General features: G+C 38.1%; 1 protein-coding gene across 4 annotated transcripts in view; it reads left to right on the top strand.

The window, feature by feature from the left end:
• Positions 1–24,396, top strand: part of ULK4 (unc-51 like kinase 4) — a 513,120-nt gene that overhangs the window by 386,337 nt on the left and 102,387 nt on the right. For all 4 annotated transcript variants that reach the window (XM_001917025.6, XM_023620688.2, XM_070237944.1 and 1 more), the window contains exon 35: positions 9,449–9,634. In XM_001917025.6, the coding sequence (XP_001917060.4) occupies positions 9,449–9,634 (186 nt within the window). The remainder of the gene's footprint in view (positions 1–9,448; positions 9,635–24,396) is intronic.

The following is a 24,396-nucleotide window of genomic DNA, read 5'->3' on the forward strand; positions in this document are numbered from 1 at the left end:
GGAAAGCATAACAGCAAGAAGCAGAGAAACCGAGGTCATTAAACAGCTGAGTACACAAGAAACAAAGTTGATAGGAAGTATTATGGGTTGAATTGTGTTCCCCACAAAAATGATATGTTGAAGTCCTAACTCCCAGTACCTTGGAAAGTTACCTTATTTAGAAATAGTGTTATTCCAGATGAAGTTAGTTAAGATGAGGTCATAGCCATGTAGGGTGGGCCCCCTAATCCAATATGACTGGTGTCCTTATAGGAAGACAACTATGTGAAGACAGAGACACACAGGGAGGGGTTTATGATGACAGAGGCAGAGATTGGAGTTACACAGCTATAGTCTAAGGAATGCCAATGATTGCCAGCAAATCACCAGAAGCTAGAAACAAACAGGGCAGGATTCCACTGTGAGTTTCAGAGGGAGCAGGGCCCTGCTCTTTGATTTCAGACTTCTAGCTTCTAGACGTGTGAGACAATAAATTTCTGTTGTTTATGCCACCCAGTGTGTGGTACTTTGTTATGGCGGTCCTGGGAAACTAATATTGGGAGTAAAGGAGAACTTTAATCATTGTTTTGGAAACATAAAACAAATGTTCAAGTAATCTACAGGAAGATTAAAAAGAAAAGAGAGAGGGAAACAGAAGAAGAAACAGAGGAAACAAACAATAAAGTTGCATGTTAGACTTAAACCCTACCATTTTAATATTTACCATAAATGTAAATGGTCTAAATGTACCAATTAAAAGACAGAGATGGCTAAATAGATAACATGATCCAATGATATGTTCTCTAAAAAAACCTTCAAATGTTATGATATAGGCAGGTTGAAAGTAAAAGGTTGAAAAGTATATATCATGCAAATATTAATTTTTAAAAAGCAGGAGTGGCTATCTTAACATCAGAAAAAGTAGACTTCAGAGCAAAAAAAATTACTAGGGACAGAGGAATATTACATAATGATAAAAGGGCAATCTATTGAGGTGACATAACCATTTTAAATGTATGCACACCAAACAATAGAACCTCAAAATATACGAAGTGAAAAATGATAGAGCTACAAGGATAAGTAGACAAATCCACAATTATAGTTGAGAACTTCAGACCCCATTCTCAGCAGTTAGTAGAACAACTAGATAGAAGACCATCAAGAATATAGAAAAATTGAACGCAATCAACCAACAGGATATAATTGACATATTTAGAACATTCTACCCAACAACAGCAGAATACACATTTTTTAGAGTACCCATGGAACATTCACCAATATAGACCACATCCTGGGCCATAAAACAAACATCAATAGATGTAAAATAAATGGAAGTAATACAGAGTGTGTTTTCTGTCCACAGTGGAATCAAACTAGAAATCAATAACTGAAGACAGTATAAAAATTTCCAACACTTAAAAAGAAAACATACTTCTAAATAATCCATGGGTCAAAAAGAAAACATACTTCTAAATAATCCATACTTGTAAATAATTCCTTTGAGGTGGCTTCAGAGGAAGTCTTAAAAATGCATAGAACTGAATGAAAAGGAAAATACATCAAAATATGTGGGATGCAGCTAAAGCAGTGCTGAGAGGATAGGTATAGCAACATAAGCCTACATTGGAAGAGAAGATAGGTCTTAAATCAATAATCTAAGTTCCTGTCTCCAGAAACTGGAAAAAGAACAGCAAAATTAACCCAAAGCAAGCAAAAGGGAGGAAATAATAAGGATAAATCCAGACATTTATGGAATTGAAAACAGGAAAACAATAGAGAAAGATCAATGAAACACAAACCTGACACTTAAAAACATCAATAAAATTGAAAAATCTCTAGCAAACTGACAAAAAAAAGACAAAATCACCAATATAAGGAATGAAACAGGAGATGTCAGTATAGATCTGCAGCCGTGAAAAAGATAATAAAGGAGGGGCCGGCACCGTGGCACAGTGGTTAAGTTCACATGTTCCACTTTGGTGGCCTGGGGTTTGCTGGTTTGGATCCCGGGTGTGGACATATGTGCCGCTTGTCAAGCCATGCTGTGGCAGCATCCCACATGTAAAGTAGAGGAAGATGGGCACAGATGTTGGCTCAGGGCCAGTCTTCCTCAGCAAAAAGAGGAGGATTGGCAGCAGATGTTAGCTCAGGGCCAAACTTTCTTAAAAAATGAAAAAAAAAGATAATAAAGGAATATTTGGAACAATTTTATGCTCATAAATTCTGTGAATTAGAAGAAGTTTGCTAATTCTTCAAAAACTACCAAAACTCAACCAAGATGAACACCTTACTAATCATTAAAGAAATTGAATTTATAGTTTAAAAGCTCCTGAAAAGCAATCTCTGGGCCTAGATGGTTTCACTGGACTATTCTACCAAACATTAAAAGAATTTTTAACATCAATTTTAAGAGGAGTTGGAATATTTCCCAACTCATTTTATAAAGACAGTATTACCCTGACACTAAACTCAAAGAAATTACAAACACAAAATCAAAAAGACAAAAAATAACCCCAAACTCCACACCAATATCTCTTATAAACTTAACAGGAAAAGTTTCCAAAAAAATTAGCAAATTGAATGCACCAATGTATAAAAAGAATTAACACTATAACCAAGCAAGATTTATTGCAGATTTGCAAAGCTTGTTCAACATTCAAAAATTAATCAATGTTGAGGGTGGCCTGGTGGCATAGCAGTTCTGTTCACGTGCTCTGCTTTGGCTGCCCGGGATTCAACAGTTTGGACCCCTGGTGCAGACCTATGCACTACTTATCAAGTCATGCTGTGGTAGGCGTCCCACATATAAAATAGAGGAAGATGGGCACAGATGTTAGCTCAGGGCCACTCTTTCTCAGCAAAAAGAGGAGGATTGGCGACAGATGTTAGCTCAGGGCTAATCTTCCTCAAAAAAAAAAAAATCAAGATATTCTATCATATAAACAAGCTAAAGAAGGAATATCACATGATCATGTCAATTATTGCAGAAGAAGTATTTGACAAAATCCAGCACCCATGATAAAAATTCTCATCAAACTAGGATTAGAGGGAGAACTTCCTTAACTTGATAAAGAGCATCTATGAAAAACCTACAGCTAACATCATACTTACTGGTGAAAGACTGAATCCTTTCTCCCTATGATTGAGGACAAGCTAAGGGTGTCTGCTCCCCACAGTTTTATTCAACATGGTAACCAGCACGATAATGCAAGAAAAGAAATAAAAAATATACTGTTTGGAAAGGAAGAAATAAAACTATCCCTGTTGACACACGACAGCTATGTAGAAAATTGCAAGGAATCTACAAAAATACTCTTAGAATGAGTGAGTTCAACAAGCTTGCAGGATATAAGATCAACAAACAAAAAACAATTTCCTTACTATATGCTAACAATGAACATGTGGAAACAAATTAAAAGCACCGTTTATAGTTGTACCAAAGAAAATTAAGTATTTAGATATACATATGACAAAACATATATAGAATCTGTATCCTCAACATTGCAAAATGCTGATGAAAGAAATGAAAGACACACATAAATGGAGAGACATAGCATGTTCACGGATTAGAAGACTCAACAGAGTAAAAATGTCAGTTCTCCCCAATTGGATAGACAGTTTTAAGACAATTCCTGTTAAGATTTCAGCAAGGCTTTTTGTAAATAGGCAAGCTCATTGTAAAATTTATGTAGAAAGTAACGGGTCTTAGAATAGCTAAAATAATTTGAAAAAGAAGAATAAAGTGCGAAGAAACACTCTACCTGGTGTTAAGCTTTATTATATAGCTACAGTAACAAGGCAGCGTGTTATTGACAGAGGGGTAGACACCTAGATCAATGGAATAGAGTACAGCCCTCGGAAACAGGCCCACACAAACATGCCAACTGATTTTCAACAAAAGTAGAAAAGCAGTTCAGTGGAGGAACAAATTTTTAAGAATCCTGCTAGAGCAATTGCACATTTGGTGGCAAAAATAAATAAATAAAAGAACCTCTACCTAAACCTTATACTTTATATAAAAATTAGCTCATTTAATTTAAATTACTTAAATGTAAAATTTTAAACTTCTAGGGAAAAAATAGGAGGAAATCTTCAGGACTGAGGGCTAGACAAAGAGTTTTTAGACTTGACACCAAAAGTGCAACCCATAAGAAATAAAATCAATAAATTGGAGTCAATCAAAATCAAACTTTTCTCTCTGCAAATAACTCAGCGAAGTGGGTGGAAAGACAACCTATAGACTGGGAGAAAACATTTGCAAACCAAATATCTGAGCAAGAAGTTGTATCTAGAATATTTAAAGAGCTTTCAGATGTCAACAATAAGAAAAAGTCCAGTTACCAAAGGGCAAAAGACATGAACAGATAGAAAGATATTCATTGTCACTTGCCTTTAGGGAAGTGCAAATTAAAACCACCGTGAGTTCTTACCCCTCTGCCTATCAGAGTGGCTGACATAGTGATAACACCAAGTGCTGGTGAAGATGCAGAGAAACTGGATCTCCAGCACATTGCTGCTAGGAAAGTAAGATAATAAAAAAGGTACAGCCATTCTGGAAAACAATTTGCTAGTTTCTTGAAAACTAAACATGAGCTTCACAGTAGTGCATTCTTGGGCATTTATCTCAGAGAAATGAAAGCTTAGGTTCACACAAAGACTTGTACAAATATTCTCATAGAAGTTTTACTTGGGATAGCTCCAAATTGAAGCAACTCAAATTTCCTTTAACAAGCAAGTAGTTAAACTGTGGTACATCTATACCATGGGATACAACTAGTAATAAAAAGCAAAGAACTATTGATATACGCAAAAACTTGCATGGATCTCAAAGTAATTACGCTGACTGAAGAAAGCCATACATATTGTATGCTTCCATTTCTGTAACTTACCTGAAATGACAAAATGGCAAACAAGGTAGTGGTTGCCATTGACTAGGGGTGGAGGAGGGAAAGAGTTGGCTTTTGCCATGAAAGGGATCTTTATGATGGAACTGTTATGTGTCTTGAGGTGGTGGGTGTCACCAAATCTACCCATGTGATAAAATTGCATAGAACTAATTGCGCGCGCACGCACACACACACACAAATACATCTAAAAGCAGTAAAATCTGAATAAAGTCAATGATTATGTCAGTGTTAATTTCCTGGTTGTGATATTCTGCTATAATTATGCAAGATGTTTCCATTGGGGAAATTCAGTGAAGTATATATGAGATCTCTCTGAGTTGCTCTTACAACTCAACAATATGAAACTACAAATATCTCAAAAGATTCGTTCACATGTGAAAGAATGAAGTTGGACCCCTACTCACACCATATATAAAAATTAACTCAAAATAGATCAAAGACCTAAATGTAAAAGCTAAAACTATAAAATACTTAGAAGAAAAAGTAAATGTAAGAGCTAAAACTATAAAAATTCTTAGAAGAAGCATAAATCTTAGGACCTTGGGATAGGTAATGGTTTTAGGTATGATACCAAAATCACAAACAATAAAAAAAGTAGATAAGTTGAACTTCATCAAAATAAAAACTATTTTATGCTTCAAAGGACACTAAAAGAAAGTGAAGATAATCCACAGAATGGAAAAACAGTTTTGAAAATCATATATCTGCTAAGGGACTTGTATTTAAAATATATAAATAACACTTAGACTCAATCATAAAGAGACAGATGACCCATTAAAAAATGGGCAAAGGATCTGAACAGACTTTTCTCCAAAGATATACAAATGGGCAATAAGCACGTGAAAAGACACTCAACACCATTAGCCATCAAGGAAATACAAATGAAAAACCACAGTGAGTTACTACTCCACACCCACTAGGATAGTTGTAATTAAAAAGACAGATGGGGCCAGCCCAGTTATGTAGTGGTTATGTTCACACACTCTACTTTGGCAGCCTGGGGTTCACTGGTTCGGATCCTGGGCACAGACGTACACACTGCTCATCAAGCCGTGCTGTAGCAGCATCCCACATACAAAAAAAATAGAGAAAGATTTGCACAGATGTTAGCTCAGGGACAATCTTCCTCACCAAAAAAGAAAGGCACATAATAACAAGTGTCACTGAGGATGTGGAAAAACTGGAACACTCATACATTGCTGGTGCTAATGGCAGCTTTGGAAAACAGTCTACCAGTTCCTCAAAAGGTTAAACATAGAGTTACCATGTGACCCAGCAATTCCACTTCAAGGTATATACCCAAGAGAAACAAAAACATATGTCTGCACAAAAACTTCAACCCAAATGTTCATAGCAGTATTATTCATAATAGCCAAAAAGCGAAAACAACTCAATTGTCCGTTAGCTGATGCATGGATGAACAAAATGTGGCATATCCATACAACAGAAGATTATTAGGCAACAAAAAGAGATGAAATACTGATACGTGCTACAGCACGGATGAATCTTGAAAACATTAGGCTAAGTGAAAGAAGCCACTTACAAAGATCATATTTTATATGATTTCATGTATCTGAAATGTCCAGAATAGGCAAATCCCAGTGAGACAGAAAGCAGTTGATTACTGGGCAGATGCTGGGGGTGGGGAGGAGGAGATGATGGCAAGGGGACTGCTAACGGGTTTGGGGTTTCTTTTTGAGTGATGAAAAAATTCCAAAATTGATTGTGGTAATGATCACACAACTCTGAATATACTAAAAGCCATTGAATTGTACATGGTAAATGAGTGAATTGTATGGCAAAGGAATTATATTTCTTTTTTTTTATTTTTTTTTATTTTTTTTTATTAATGTTATGATAGATTACAAGCTTGTGAGATTTCAGTTGTACATTTTTGTTAGTCATGTTGTGGGTACACCACTTCCCCCTTCGTACCCTCCCCCCAACCCCCCTTTTCCCTGGTAACCACCGATCAGATCTCCTTCTCAATATACTAATTTCCACCTATGAGTGGAGTCATATAGAGATCGTCTTTCTCTGACTGACTTATTTCGCTTAACATAATGCCCTCGAGGTCCATCCACGTTGTTGTGAATGGGCCAATTTCGTCTTTTTTTATGGCTGAGTAGTATTCCATTGTGTATATATACCACATCTTCTTTATCCAGTCATCAGTTTCTGGGCATGTAGGCTGGTTCCACGTCTTGGCTATTGTAAATAATGCTGCGATGAACATAGGGGTGCAACGGACTCTTGAGATATCTGTTATCAGGTTCTTAGGATAGATACCCAGTAATGGGATGGCTGGGTCATAGGGTATTTCTATTTTTAACTTTTTGAGAAATCTCCATACTGTTTTCCATAGTGGCTGTACCAGTTTGCATTCCCACCAACAGTGTATGAGGGTTCCTCTTTCTCCACAACCTCTCCAACATTTGTCGTTCTTGGTTTTGGATGTTTTTGCCAATCTAACGGGGGTAAGGTGATATCTTAGTGTAGTTTTGATTTGCATTTCCCTGATGATTAGCGATGATGAACATCTTTTCATGTATCTATTGGCCATATTCATATCTTCTTTTGAGAAATGTCTGTTCATGTCCTCTGCCCATTTTTTGATCGGGTTGTTTGTTTTTTTGTTGTTAAGCAGTGTGAGTTCTTTGTATATTATGGAGATTAACCCTTTGTCGGATAAGTGGCTTGTAAATATTTTTTCCCAATTAGTGAGCTGTTTTTTTGTTTCAATTCTGTTTTCCCTTGCCTTGAAGAAGCTCTTTAGTCTGATGAAGTCCCATTTGTTTATTCTTTCTATTGTTTCCCTCAACTGAGGAGTTACAGTGTCCGAAAAGATTCTTTTGAAACTGATGTCAAAGAGTGTACTGCCTATATTCTCTTCCAAAAGACTTATTGTCTCAGGCCTAATCTTTAGGTCTTTGATCCATTTTGAGTTTATTTTGGTGTGTGGTGAAAAAGAATGGTCAATTTTCAATCTTTTGCATGTGGCTGTCCAGTTTTCCCAGCACCATTTGTTGAAGAGACTTTCTTTTCTCCATTGTAGGCCCTCTGCTCCTTTGTCGAAGATTAGCTGTCCATAGATGTGTGGTTTTATCTCTGGGCTTTCAATTCTGTTCCATTGATCTGTGGACCTGTTTTTGTACCAGTACCATGCTGTTTTGATCACTGTAGCTTTGTAGTATGTTTTGAAATCAGGGATTGTGATTCCGCCGGCTTTGTTTTTCTTGCTCAGGATTGCTTTAGCAATTCGCGGTCTTTTGTTCCCCCATATGAATTTTAGGATTGTTTGTTCAATTTCTGTGAAGAATGTTCTTGGGATTCTGATTGGGATAGCATTGAATCTGTATATTGCTTTAGGTAGTATGGACATTTTAACTATGTTTATTCTTCCAATCCATGTACAAGGAATGTTTTTCCATCTCTTTATGTCATCGCCTATTTCTTTCAAGAAAGTCTTGTAGTTTTCATTGTATAGATCCTTCACTTCCTTGGTTAAGTTTATCCCAAGGTATTTTATTCTTTTCGTTGCGATTGTGAATGGGATAGAGTTGTTGAGTTCTTTTTCTGTTAGTTTATTGTTAGTGTATAGAAATGCTACTGATTTATGCACGTTAATTTTATACCCTGCTACTTTGCTGTAGTTGTTGATTATTTCTAATAGTTTTTCTGTGGATTCTTTGGGGTTTTCTATGTATAAGATCATGTCGTCTGCAAACAACGAGAGTTTTACTTCTTCGTTACCTATTTGGATTCCTTTTATTTCTTTTTCCTGCCAAATTGCTCTGGCCAGCACCTCCAGTACTATGTTGAATAGGAGTGGTGAAAGTGGGCACCCTTGTCTTGTTCCTGTCCTCAGAGGGATGGCTTTCAGCTTTTGTCCATTGAGTATGATGTTGGCTGTGGGTCTATCATATATGGCCTTTATTATGTTAAGGTACTTTCCTTCTATACCCAAAAGGAATTATATTTCAATAAAGCTGTTACAAATAAAAGTTAAAAAAATAAAAAGGTTAAAATGCTTATAGTATAATTATTATTTCATATCGTACCTTTTAATACTCACTGAAAAAATGCTTTCTCTCCCATCTGTTTAGTCAATAATGATTTGGACACAGACAAGTTCAAAATGTTCCTTAATATCTTCTAGGAAGTGGATTTTTCCTAAGCAAGTTAATAGTAAGCAAGAACGTAAGGGATGTGCCTCTGAAAAATCACATTGTTTCCACACCTCTGGATGCACACACACCTAGATGTATGTGTGCATGTACTCAATATGCATATAAAGTGTTTGTTGGTCCTCTGCTTGTTACAGGCCCTTCTTGACTATCGATTAAAGAAAGGACTGCAGGACTTTCTTCTGATTTTGTGCTTGAGCCTTTTTTGAGTTACCGTATGCATTTTGAAAAAGGTCTATTCAAAAAAATATTCAAGTTAGTCAAGCTTTGCACTCAGATTGATGTTCCATCATGAAGCCAAATTTTACTGCAGTTCTTGAGGAATACCAACACCATCTTTGATGAAGTTTAAGTAGTCCTTTTGTTAATTTTCAGCTTCCTAATGAGGATCCTGAAATTTTTGAAGTCTCATCCAAGTGTCTGTCTATACTGGTGCAGCTGTATGGCGGGGAAAACCCAGACAGCCTGTCTCCTGAAAATGCAGAGAGCTTTGCTCATTTACTAACATCCAAAGAGGACCCAAAGGAGCAGAAGCTTCTGCTGAGGATTCTCAGAAGAATGGTGAGTCCACACGGAAACTGGGGCCAGGGTGGGTGGCTTCGGTGGCAGCCAGTGGACTGGGTGTAGTTGTTCTCTTTGACCTAATTTCAGTAAAGGAACTCCCAGTTACCTTCTCCATAGTCACCCATTGTTAACACTTCTATCTTCTGCCCATGTCTATCTGCATATACACATATCTTTTCTGAACCATTGGAGAGTAAGTGAGAGACATTGTGCCTCGTCACCCCTTAATACGTAAGTGTATATTTCCTGACAAAGTGGATATTCTTTTACTTAACTACTGTAATCACAATCAGGAAATTTAACATTGATACAATTCTGTTACTAATCTGCCATCCATATTCCAGTTCCGTCAACTGTCCCAATAATGTCCTTTATAGCTTTATTTTCTGGTATGGAATCCAATCCAGGATCGTATGTTTTCGTAGACATGTGTCTAATCTGGAATGGTCCTGCAGGCTGTCTTTGTCTTTCATGACATTTTTGAAGAACATACGCTGGATATTTTGTAGAATCTCCCTCAATTTGGGTGTATCTGATGGTTCCTGATGGTTAGATTCAGGACAACCCCAGAGGAGGGATGTGTCCTTCTCAATCCATCACATCCAGAGGCTCATGATGTTGATTTGCCCCTTCCTGGTGATGTGAATTTTGATCACTTGGTTCAATCAATGTGTAGTTATTATTTTTAACTTTGTAATGGTTGCAAAATGAAGATTTTCTAACTCCACCATTTCTAACTCCCAGTATTCTACTGTACGAAAAACTTTCCTTTGTTCCATTTATTTTATTTTAAAGATATATATATATAATTGATGTTTATTCTAATGTACTTTGAAGACTGACTTATTTTCTTTTTACAATAAATCTCTTCCTACTAGTTTCGAAGGCCATTATTTATAGTAGCTATTGTTGAAGTTAATAAACAAGTGGAGGTCCCGTTAGTCTATGTCATGTTCTGGCTTGTCAGTCTGTTCATTCTAGATCCAATTATCTCGAGGGGTTCTTTGGCAGTGGAGGCTATAGACGCTCCAGGGAGTTATATTCAAGATGACTTTTGTGCCAATTTGATAAATAGATGGCTGCAGTGCGTGACCCAGCTAAATCTGCATGGCAGGTTGAGTGACAGAACTAGAAGGGAGATACAGAGATTTACCCTCCTCGCTGCTGTGTTAAGCTTTTCTGCAGCCATGGCTTCCCCCACCCCTAATGAGACTTACTATGTCAACGGAGTCGTTACCTGAGTGGCAGGATGATGATATGGTCTAGGTGAGTCTCCCAAAGTGTAGGAGAAATACTTCTGGGGACAGTAGATCTTGGAGATGGTACACCAGCCTAGCACTAGATGACATTGAGTCACGTAGTAAGGCAGATATTTCCTTTTCAGTTTTTTTTTGCTCTTTCTGATGATTTAAGGTGAAAGTCTCAGTTTGGTACTACTGTGTCTTTAACACCTCTCAAATCCTTCAGAATGTCCTTTTAACAGTGAGTAGGCCTCTCAGACATTCAGTTTTTACAGTAGAGATATTTCTTTAAAAAATAATTCAAGTAAAAAAGATGAGTCAGTGTGAAGACACACACTGGAGAATGTAATAATAGGTGTGATATGTAAGTATGGCAATATTCTGAATTTGGTAGGGAATGACAAAAGCTTGGGAAATATTGACCAAATATCTGATATGCTTAACTTTGTAGAGATATCCACCATTTCTTATTTAAAACTCTAGGATTAGGTTTGTTTTAGGATTCATAATTTTCAGATCTTTTTGGCATGGTGCTTGTAGTCTATATGATATGACTCCCATAGGAGACACTGGGCAGTGCCATGATCAAGCACCGTGATATTTCTGCAGTAAAATGGATAAACATTCACATCAAGTGGGGAAATAAAGACTAGACATGGCCCCGTGTGGGTTAAGTCAGGTTTTGCCACCAAATATGTTTTTGAACCAAACTTATGAAAAAAGTTTTGATTTTCAGAGCTCTCTAGATTTCAGAATTGTGAATAAGAGATCATGAACCTGTCTTTGGATATAAATTACATCATTTTCTAAAACACTGATCAAATTTGTCATACGGAAAACAGATTAGACCACAACTTGGTCAAAGTAACCAGACTACACCATCTTTGAGTTTATTTTACTTCCTAAAATGATTTCCTTATGGTTTCTGACCTACTACATAGAGGGCCAGGTAGAGTTTGTTTGTGGAAGAAAAGTTGAATCTAAGTGACTTTTACCTGTTTATGGAAAATAGAAGTAGTTTCTGGTGCTGGTCATCTTTTTTTTTTTGGTAAAAAATATATAACATAAAATTTACCATTTTAACCATTTTTAATTTTGTAGTTCAGTGGCATTAAATACATTCACATTGTTGTGCAGCCATTACCACCACACATCCACAGAACTCTTTCATCATCCCAAATGGAACTCGACTCATTAAAGAATAACTCCTCATTCCCCTCCTCCCAACCCCGGGTAACCACTATTCTTTTTTTTTTTTTTTTTTGAGGAAGATTACCCCTGAGCTAACTATGGGCAATCCTCCTCTTTTTTACTGAGGAAGCCTGGCCCTGAGTTAACATCTGTGCCCATCTTCCTCTACTTTTTATATGTGGGATGCCTGCCACAGCATGGCTTGCCAAGCGGTGCCATGTCCACACCCGGGATCCGAACCGGCAAACCCCGAGCCACCGAAGTGGAATATGCGCTCTTAACCGCTGCACCACCAGTCCAGCCCCACCATCTCTTTTTAAGCCCTGATAGTGGAGTGCCCTCCTTCCCCTGAAGCTGAGTGAGCCTGGATGGTGTCAGAGAGGGCAACGCTGAAGTACACTTGGCCGCATAGTTTACAAGGCCAGGTAATGAGCATGTCAGTGACTGGCACACCATGGTTATTAGAGAGTCGTCTTGGGGAATAATGTGGCAGATCTCTCCCTATGAATCACATAAAAGGCCATGGATTCTTGAAATACCTGTTTAAAGTTTCAGTCTTTGATAGTTACTTTCTAAAACCACATTCTCACTAACAGATTCAAGAAATAGGATGTCGAATTTGTGCTAATGGAGTTGGGATGTGTTTTGCCCCTGGGGCACTCTTCCTTATTTAGTCTGTGTTTAGAACCTCCAGAGAATGTCGGGGAAGCCTAAGAATTTAATTATCTATTGTAATTTGCCAGGAAGCTGGGAGCCTTTATAATTATACTTTCTTCTCTACTTTAATAATGTAATGGCAATCCTTCAAGTCACTCCCAAGTTCACCTATCCCTTAAACTTGGTATCAATGGGAGTTTTCCCTGAGTAATGATTGTAGATTAGCTACTTGTCTCTTAATTAAAGCCAGCTTACTCCGACACTCAAAATATTGACCACACATAAACCTCCACAAACTTGTTCTGTAAAACTAGCTTAAACATCTACTATTGACTACTCTATGAAAGCAGAGAAGCCATCCGTGGCAGAGTGATTGTAACGTGCTGACATTGCTAACTCCTGTCGCCCGCCCATCGATAGAGGCGGCAGGAGTGCGATTTCTCTCTGAAGATGATTAGTATTAAAGATTATTGAAAATATCCGTCTCTTGGAGACCCTTTACTCTATGGCTTTCAGAAAATCTTACTGTGCGCGCCATCATCTTTCTTCCAAATTCTCATGTAGGTCCCCAGGTCCTTTTCATTCCACATGGGAACAGAGCTGTTCTGTTGCTGATAATCAGTGTAATGGCATTTCTTCACGTACAGCGTCTTTAAAGCTTTGATGAGACCAATGAGCAACCTGCATTCATTCTTTTTCTGTTTTAGGACCAGGGTGAGTTGTAGATTTAGGATCAGAAAGGACCTAATTTCTATTAGAAAAGAAAAGAAGTATTCCTTGAGGTATAAGAAAGGCAAAATGATTCCTCTCTCCCTCCTAGCTTATTTTTCTCATGGTAAGACCCTTCTGTTCTTGATGTATTTTCTTGAAGGAAAAACAGGGAGAGATTGATGCGAAACCAGTGAAATTTTTAAAAGAAACAGTATGTACTCAAATGAGTAAAAAGTAAATGTAATAAAATTTTCTGAAATCTGGTCCCTTAGAAGCTTCTCCTGAAAGTCTGAGAGGATGCTCTTAAGAGTCTCCCAGAGGGATCTTTCCCAAAATCCGTAGTTACACTGTAACTATGCCGTTACACTGGATAAATGTTCTCTACCAGTGATTGCCGTAGGATCGCAAGTTAATTGGGAACCCTCTGAATGATTTGGTTGTCTCTTTCCAACAAAGAAAAGAAATCTCTTGCCTAGAATTTTTACTTAATTCCCTGAGGAAACATGCCTGAGATTTTGAGCAAGACAGAGTCAGGAAGCAAATGGCCAGTGGAAGAGAGTCGGTTATGGCCAGTCATTCTCAGGACTGACTTCTGTGCTGCTCTGAGGGAAACAACAGTCCCCTTAATTGCCTGAGGAAGTGTGTGCGTCTTTGCTGTAGGTTTCCTGAGGATGTGCATGTCACAGAGAAAGCTTCCTTAAAATCCACTTTGAATGTGTCTCATTCTCCCTCATGTTTCCTACAAGGACTGCTCCCTCCCCGCCTTCTCACAGGAAGCTCCTCTTGACTAGGCTGGTTGCCTTCCTGTCCTCTTTCTCAATCTGATGTTGTGGCCCCCGGGCAGCATAATTTTCCTTCTGTTTGACTTCTTGTCTCAAAAGATTCACCTGCCCTCTTGCAGAAATTCTGGCAAATAAAATTTGTTCCCTAGTTTCTCTAAAAAGCCTTCTCCTTTTTCAAGTTTCCGTTGTCATTGATGACAATTTTACTCATCTTCTCATTATGAAAAGTTTCAAAACCACAGAAAAGTTGAAAGAATAATATGACAAGCACCTGTGCAATCAAGCATTGTTAACATTCATTTTACCACACTTTTTATTTCTCTGTGTGTGTGTTTCCTGAGTCGTGTAAAAGCATCATGACATGTGGCCCCTAACTACAATAACATTGTCACACCCAAGAAAATTAATAACAATTTCATAATATCATTAATATCCAGTTCATATCTAATTTTCATAGTTGTCAAAAAATGACTTTTATAGGTTTTTTAAAATCCATATTCCAATGAAGGCTCCCATACTGAATTTAATTGTTTTCTTTGTCTCTTTTAATCTAGAAGAGTCTTTTTGCTTTTTCTTTTCCCTCTGAAATTAACTTTTTGAAGAGCCTGAGTCAGTTGGGTGGTTGAATGTCAAGCATTCTGGAATAGTATGGTTGTGTCCTCCTGATGTTTTTGGTTAGAATATCTCATCGGTAATGGTCCCTCATGTTGTATCCCGTTAGGAAGCATGTGATGCCAGGCTGGCCCACTTGCAGTGACGCTAAGTTTGATTGCTTGCTTAAGGGGGTGTCTGCCACATCTCTCCATCATGTTTCCCTTTGTGATTGCTAAGTGATCCTTGGAGAGATACTCTGGCCCTGTGTGAATATCTGTATTCCCCACAACTCTTTAAAGCAAAGGGTAAAAGCTATAAAAATGGGATAATGTTTATGGAGCAGAAGAAATAGTGAATTTTAAGTATGAAAGAGAGAACATTTAAAATGTGGACAGGCCCAATCTGCTATCCTTGGTAACAGATGTAATATCCCTCAAAAAGAGAGAAGACCTGCCAGCAATAATACTGCTTCTTTCCACAAGAGTAATTCATTGAGGATGTAGCCAACCGAGGAGGAAAAACAGAAAAAGGAAAAACAGTAGCTTACTGTGAGGAATCATTTATTTATTTAAACCTTTAATATTCCTATTTATAGGGATTTATTATCTGGTTCAAATTATAGTGATTATGAGTTACTTAGGAGTTTTCCTGATTTTTAGTGATCATTCTGACCATCATCAGCCCCGCTGTGCAGCTCTTGCTGTGCAAAATGCCGCAGACTCTCTTGGTAAAGTGAAATTTCTTTAATGACGTGCTTTTAACAAAACCATTCTCAAAACAGTGACCATTCAAAGCATGTTAAGTATTAGGATGAACATGTTTGAAAAATACTTCCTGTGGGCGCAGACAGCAAAGAAAATTATTCCGGGGGCCCTTCCCTTATGAACACCTACATTAAATGTTTCTATTTTTTTTATTTTTAAAATAATATTTTAAATATAATTTTCTTTTATATAATCTATATTAATTTTAAGAAATCCGTCTGCTTAAAGAAACAATAGTTCATATCTACATTATATTCATAGGAATATGTTTCTTTCCTTAAAAAGAATGTTTTCAAGTAGATACACTGTATGTAACAAAGAACCAGAGTTGGGTTTTGTGTTTTCAGTTTTTAAATAATCATCGAAAAATCTAAAGATAAAAAAAACTCAGTTGATATTTTAAATATTTATCTGAGAGAGTATTTTAAATTCAAGCTGTTAGATAAGTTGAATTTAAATGTGTATTATGATGTCTTTTTTTTTTTTAAGCTGGTGTTTTGAATTCAATCAAAGAAATACTTGACTAGGTTTAGGTATATGATTCTGCAGTATTGTTCCAGAATAAGTGATACTGGGAAACTAAGCACTTAATGTGAATTCACTTAAATTAGCCACCTCACAATTACGGTAAATAATGACAAAATGTTTGATTGGGACTTGATCTCAAAAAATAAAACTAAAATTTATTAAAATGAATGGATTTTGTCTTTTAACATAATGAAGGCATTCTTATAATGAGTTATTTCGCATTTTGTAATACCATGCAGAAAAATTCTTCACTAAGACAAAGTGACCACTCACTCAACATGTAGCTATTGTGTACCTACTTGGTGGCAGACAGAGTTCTAGATGCTGGGGATACAGCAGTGACCAAAACAGAAAAAAATCCCTGCTCTGCTGGAGCTTACTGGGGAGAGAGAGATGATAACCACATTTATTAAGTAAACTGTGTTATATTTTAGACAGAAAAGGACTACGAAGAAAAATATAAAAGGAAAGAAAGGTAGGAAGTACAGCAGGACATTTGCAATGTTAGGTAATGTGGCCAGGGGAGGCCACAGTGAGATGATGTCTGAGCAAAGACCTGAAGGAAATGGAGGAAGCAGCCAGAGGATATTTGGAGCAGGGCACTCTGGGCAGGAGACAGCATTTGTTAAAGCTGCAAGGCAGGTACATACCCAGCATGTGCTAGGACCGCAGGGAAGCCAGTGTGTCCAGAGCAAAATGAGCAAGGAGGAGCCATATAAGATGTGAGAGAGGTAACGGGAAGGGCGTGTGGTGGAGGGCGGAAGTCCTTAAGGCCCTGTAAGCCCTTGTAAAGACTGGCGTTTATCCTGAGTGAGATGAGAGGCTTTGGAAGGTTTTGAGCAGAGAGGTAAGAGGATCTGGTTGCTGAATTGAAAATAATCATTGAAGAGGGTGAAGGATAAGAGATGTCAAAGGTTACTGCAATCCAGGAGAGTCCTGATGATGGCTTGAAGTGCTTATATTTTGGGTAAAGCTTGAAAGTATCAATAGCATTTGCCAATAGTTTGGATATGAGCTGTGAGACAAAGAGAATAATCAAGGATGATTCCAATTTTGACCTAAGCCAAAACCTAGATGGCCAAAACTTAGGAGGAGCTGGTTTAGGGGGAGAGGGGAAGTTGGGAGGTCAGTTTGGGACATGTTATGTTTGAGCTGCCTGTCAGACATCCAAATGAGAATTTCAGGTTGGTTGTTGGATCTATAGGTCTGGTTGTCCAAGTAAGAGAGGTCTCAACTGGAGAGAGGAATAGTGGGAGTTGGTGATCAGAATGTCGGATGCCTGAATGTGGATTCTGGAGGGCTCAATTAAGAGTACTGACCAGGTCTAGGGTAAAACCACAGGAGTGAGTGTCAGAGTGCAGAGGAGGACAAGATCATTGGAGGGAAAGGCAAAGAACTGAGTGGTGCTAGAAGGATCCTCTCTATGGACATTGATATTACCAAGCACTGTGACAGGAGTAGTGTTGAAGACAAGGACAGTGAGCTGGGTTCCCAGTGATCCACAGATAACTGCAACAGGGGAGAGTAGCAGGTGGTATTCTCTGGTGACATTAGATTTAAAGCTAGTAGTGGTGGGGTTGGGGGGTGGGTTATGGAGGAGGGATGGAGAATGGTCAGGAAGCAGCAATGAGAACCAAGGAGCCACCTCCAGGCCTAGTGGTTCAACAGTGTGAGAGAGAGCAAGAAAGTCAAGGGAACATCCTGGAAAGAGATTGAGGATGCAGGAGATTTTGCTGGTGACTATCCAAAGGGCACAGTGGGCAAGGTTCAAGTAACAAGGAGTCCAAGAAAGGGATACACCGAGGCAAGTGGGGATGAGAGCCCAGAGGAAGGGGGTGACCTGGGAAACCTGGGCTTTGCATGGTGACTGCCATAAACTAGGATAAAGTGCATAATGAGATTGGCCTTGACTGTCACGGCCAGACAGGATGAGTGAGGCTGTGAGTGAGAGGCAAGAACCTTGCTGGAGCCTGCAGAGTTCTGGGACTTCTCCTGACTCCAGCCAGGACAGAGGTGACCCTACCCAGAGTGCTTGTGCTCCCACATCCCCCTGCCCATGAGAGTCAGCAGAGGGCTGGTTTTACTCTGAGCATGCAGTTCCCACCTGAACCCTGTCAAGGGACCTGTAGCTGAGTCCTTTCTCTCCATTGCATGGGGTTCTACCAGTGATCCTAGGCTTTTTTGTGTGTCATCTTTCACATTATCAAAATTGCATGATGGCACATATAACAGCCTTCATATTTAGCCTTCCCAGCACCTTCACAAAATGGGGTATTTTTTGCATAACTGTTGAAGATCTTTATTAATTTTCCATTGCTATTCAAATTAGTTTTCCCTTTTGAAGTGCCTGTCCTGTCTTCACACTTGAAGAGATTTTTCTGTTCTTCAGCTGGTGGTCACCCACTCTTGTCTGTCAGACCTTTACTCATCAAAGGCTTTCAGTGTGATTCTTCCACCATCAGTGGCAATGATTTAGAGAAATCCCTTATCTTTTGCAAGATTTGAATTTTCACTTTGCAATTGATTTGTGTATCACAAAGATGCTGACTAATAAAAAATATTTTGCTTAGGCCTGGATAGGCACTTCCATGGTGAGTGCTTGAGAGCGAACCATCCATCAATTTATCAGTGAGCTTATTCATGCCCCAAGGACGTGTGCTTCCCAAGTCAGTCAGTTTCTGGGGGCTTGGGTATTGAAAGTAAATGTTTGGGTGATAAGAACCCTCGGCCAGTCTGTAACTACCCTTTCAGCTTAGCAAAGCTGCTGATCCCATATGCAGGCACAGTTTCTGTTTAAGAATTTGCTTTTAAAATCAACCATCACGGCGGCTGGCCTCGTGGCCGAGTGGTTAAGTTCGCGTGTTCCGCTGCAGGCGGCCCAGTGTTTTGTTGGTTCGAATGCTGGGCATGGGCATGGCACTGCTCATCAAACCATGCTGAGGCAGCGTCCCACATGCCACAACTAGAAGGACCCACAACAAAGAATATACAACTATGTACTGGGGGGCTTTGGGGAGAAAAAGGAAAAAAATAAAATCTTTAAAATCAACCATCACAATAAATGACCCTTCTGATCTCTATCAGTTTACTTTGATCTTTTAACATTTTCATTTGTAGATTTGAAAAGTAAAGCTGAGCCAACCACATGATCTCCTTCCACTATTTCTCCTTAGAACTTTAGGAGTTGGATGAGGAGTTTAAGTGGCCCGCCCATGCAGTACAGAGAGACCAAGTCTCATTAGCATCTTAGGGGGTTGAGCCAAACCTCCTGGACCAGCATCCCAGTGATACACATGGGATTGTTACTGAGACCTGTCATAACTTTTTCTGTTTCAGGGATTAGCTTTTTCCAACACCATTGCTAAAGGAAAGGTTTTGAAAGTGTTCTTGGGAATTATTTCTTGTGGCATCTTGCTTTCTTATTGCATTTGAAAACATGCCACTATCATGACCCTCCTTGAAGCAAATAACGATTGGGATTCTCATTTCAAATTATCCTTGCCTCCCTTCCCAATTTGTACACAGAATATATTTATCCTTTCTTCAAAAGGAATCCCAAAGTTCTACACAGTGTAATTTTTTTTCAGGGTATTAAAGAACTTTATTTACTATAAGCTGATAGTACTTGCTTTCTTTCTGTGAAACATCTCTAGAAACATTATAGATTTCATTAATTGGGTCTCCAAAACATTTGGTTTTAAGTATCACAAAAGTTTTGATGCCACTTGATTTTTTTTTTTTGATTCCATCATTATTATGTCAAGAAATGAGGCCTGTTTATCAACTCCACATGAACCTTTTGTGTAATGGTTATGAGCAGGTTTTAATGAAATTTGAGAGTGTCTCTAGAGATCACAGATACCGGGGCCTTTACCATTGCAGCGTTGCTTAGCAACCTGGAAGTCATTACACTTCCAGGCTTGGTAATAACATGATATACTTTTCTTTGCCAGTCCCCAATGAAAATGTAATGGAAATAATCCCTTTCTAAAGGTTGCACTCTATGAGTGGGTGGTGAAATAGATTTCTTTTTTCTCTTTTCATGGTCTGGGCAGGTTTTGTTTTCTGAATGTTGCATGTGACAATGAAATATATTCTAAGATGATATTCTTGAAAAGAAGGCCTGCTGTTCTGAAATAGTGATTGTAAATACCATAGAAATTGTTAACGTACATCAGTGTACCTTCAGCATGTTGAAAAGATTTGATTTATTAGTTGACCACCAGTTAATGCAAGAATGTCTGCTTATTCCTAGTTAATTTATTCTGTTGAGGTATTTGCAGGTATTAAACAGGTTTTGAAGGTATAGTAAAACTTTATATGCTTTATAGTAATAGGAGCAAAGCCTGTTTACATTAGTGAAAAGTTTGACACGCTGACTATTTTTGAAAAGATATTTTTGTAATTTTTCTAAAGGAGTATTTTTTTAATTAGAAAAGTAATTCACGATTCGTACATGAAGTTCATAGCAGCATTGTTCATAATAAACAAAAAGTGGAAGCAACCCAAATGTGCATCAACTGATGGATAGATAAATGCGGTATATCAATGCAGTGAGATGTTAGTCAGCCATAAAAAGGAGTGAAATACTGATAGATGCTACAACATGGATGAAGCTTGAGAGCATTTTGCTGAGTGATACAAAGTGCCACATACTTTATGATTCCGTTTATATGAAATACTAGAATAGACAAATCTATAGAGACAGAAAGATTAGTGATTTGCCAGGGGCTAGAGAGAGAGGGGTTGGAGGGTGACTACTAGTGGATACAGGTTTTTTTTGGGGGGATGATGAAGGTGTTATAAAACCACTTATGGTGATGGTTACACACCTTTGTGAATATAGGCATACCTCGTCTTATTGTGCTTAACATTATTGCACTTCGCAGATACTGAGTTTTTTTATAGGACCCTTCACCCGCAAAAAGATTATGACTTGCTGAAGGCTCATATGATGGTTAGCATTTTTTAGCAATAAAGTATATTTTAATTATTATGTACTTATTTTTAGACATAATACTATGTATGCTTAATAGACTGCAGTATAGTATAAACATAACTTTTATATGTACTGGGAAACCAAAAAATTTGTGTGACTTGCTTTATTGCGATATTTGCTTTCTTGTGGTGGTCTGGAACCTCAATATCTCCAAGGTGCGCCTGTATACTAAAAACCAGTGAATTATATACTTTAAAATGGTGCATTTTATGGTATATGAATTTGTTATAAAAAAAATTACATTTGAGGAAAGACCATAGCCAAAAAAAAAGGAATGTACAGTCATGGTAGAGAACTTGGCAAATATATAAGAAAATAATGTCGTTGTCATCCTTAAACTTATAACCCATACACTAAAATAATTAACGTTTTATTTCTTTCTACACACATACATGACATATATGTGTATACACAGATGTACATAAACACATACGTATATTGGTATATATTTCTAAATGAATTGAGATTTTAAATCATTTTAAAACATGAAAAGTTGATTTGTTTACCTTGATTGCCTCCAAAAATTCTATTGAAATGATCAAAATAAATATAAAAATAAGTGAAAATGCACAATCTTGGTGAAAACAGAGAAAACTATCAGTAATAGATGCCTAATTTGGGAAATTTCTAGAAGGCACAGTTAGTTTAATGGAAGGAATATTTGGAATTTAGAAGACCACAGACCACCGTCCTCAGAGAAGCTCTGGAAGAATCCCAGGGTCATGATTCCTCAGCAGAAGCTCAGAGGAAAAGCAGAGCCCAGCCCCGTCCTTGGGGCTGCTCACCACAGGATCTTCCCCAAGTGCGCTGCGGTGGCCGAAAGAGTAACTGAACTCCAGGCTGGGCTGCCCTGACTCCCAGAGTCACTGCTCTCCACCAAAGTGGATGCTTAATCTTCCATTCCCATTCCTCTGAATCTGAGTCTTTATTTTTCCCTCTTTTCTCACTAACAGCCGCACAGGCTGCCACAGCTCTCAGCCTCATTCACTTAAGAGGAGATTCCCCAAGGAAATGGAAGTGAGATCTTAAACATTCCTGAGGTAGCTCATCAGGCTACCAGTACTCACTGGTATAGATCTTCACTTATGAATACGAACAAAGGCGACTCACTGGACATTTGAGGAAAGACCATAGCCAAAGAGTGACCACAGGTAACCAAAAAAGCCAATGGCCACAGGAAAAAAAATAAAAGAAGTAAGGCTTGAAAAAAATTATAATTAGTATCCTCACAAAGACTTGAAAGATTATTGCATCCATAAAACAAAACATGACTTTCAAATTTTAAAACCCAGTAGAAGGATTGAATAACAGAATAAACTCTGCCGAAAGCCAAGTGAATTATTTATAAAACCAACTTGCAGAGTTCTTTCTGAACACAGAGCGAGAGAAAGGTTGAGAATTGTGGCAGATGGATACGGGAAATCCAACAGCCCTTCATGGGAACAGGATATTAACACTATAGGTCTGCCCATCCACCCAAATTAAATACCCTCTTGGCATAGAGAAGAGGGACAGAACACTCAACTGTGGCAGGTGGACATCTCTCACGGGAGAGCAATTTACTTATAGGGTATATGCATAAGTGTATATGTATACTTACTGTGTATCTAAGTGCAATTGCTCTCCTGTGGGGGGATATATACACAAAATAATTGTATACACAAGTGTGTATGTGTATATATGAATACAGACATATTCAGCCATATTTTCCAAGGATAGGTGTTTTGGATATTTCATTTGTAGAATCTGTTGCACTGGATGCTGTCACCTATTTATTTAGACTAAATAAATATGATTGTTTTGTACTGTTTAAAACATGAAATGTATAATATTACTCATGGAAATACATATTTTCTAGGGAGTTACCATATATTTCCAATATTATAATATACAAATAAAAGGCCATCCCACACTCTTTCCCTCATATTTAACCTAAATGGCTGTGCCTCTTTGTTTGCTGAGCTAACAGGAACCGCCAGCAAATTCATTAGCTCAAGGTTTCTTGGGTTTGCATTGAAGTTAGAGGATTTTAAGAACAGAATTGCATTCATAGTAAAGCCATTTGACTGGGGTTCCTTCTCTGATCCCAAGGGCTCTCTGCCATGGGGAGCCTGAACACCCCAAACGCTGCTTGCTGTTTGCTGTGAGAGCATCTCCAGTCTTGGCAATGGTGCCCTTGTTAGCCTGGTGTGCGAGACTGTCCAGCTTTTCTAGGTTAGAAGATTTAACCTGTGCAACCTTTCAGATGTGTAGTTAACAGATCACTCTTTGTTGAGATAAACAGTGAATCTATCCAAATGGTTCTTGAATGATTCACTTTTCAATATGGAGTATTCGTTTTAAACCAACTTGATTTGTGTCTTTAATCAAGAAAATTGTCTTAATTTTATTTTTAAAAGCCTCTAGTTTATTTGATATAACCTGCTGATGGAATCTTCTTTACATTGAGGTCATGAAGATTGGACTTTTACAAGGTACTTGTTCTTCATTCATAGTGAAAGCTCTCATTTAGTATAATGGTGAAGAGCTCCTTTAGTATATACAGTGAAGAGGCTTGGGGGTTTAGGCAGCCTTGGGTTCAAGTCTCACTTCATTTTATTTAGTAAACAATTGGATAAGTAACCTACCTTCATTGAGTCTCAGTTTTCTAATATCAAAAATAAAAATAATATTTCTGCCATAAGACTATTGTGAAGAATAAGTGAGATAGTGTAAGCTAAGTGCTCAGCACATGCCTGGCACATAACTGCTCAAAAGTGGTAACTATTGTTATTGGAATTATCATCAACATCCTCATCTTCATTTTTATTGCTATATTATATTAATTTCCCAGCTTCACCCGAAAATTTAGTTGCCTTATATCCCGAATCCCTATTACTTCCTGCCCACATAATTGTAAAAACATTAGGACATGCAAAATATCTGCTGGTTATTTGAGGGTATTTTGAATTTGCTTCACCGAGCTTTCATTGAAGTTCAAGGTCATGAGGACTGCCACATATTGTCAAGTTTATTCTCTTCTTCTTTCTGTTAAATGAGACAAGTGTTATGGTTTACTGTGACATGAAGAAGCGCTCACTCATGGCATGCCCTAGTAGGACAAGTAGGTTTCCAGACCAGATATTGAGATTATCCAGCAAAAAGCACTTCTGGATTCAGAATCCAGAGTGTAGTGAAGATGCTGAAATGGTGCTATCTCAGAATAGTTTGATGGTGTGATGGAGTTAACAGGACCTCTAGCCCTTTGTTCCTCAAAATGTGGTCCCAGGCCTGCAGCGGCTTCGTTGCTGGG

Source organism: Equus caballus, chromosome 16 (assembly GCF_041296265.1).
Source record: "Equus caballus isolate H_3958 breed thoroughbred chromosome 16, TB-T2T, whole genome shotgun sequence".
Classification (NCBI taxonomy): Eukaryota; Metazoa; Chordata; class Mammalia; order Perissodactyla; family Equidae; genus Equus; species Equus caballus.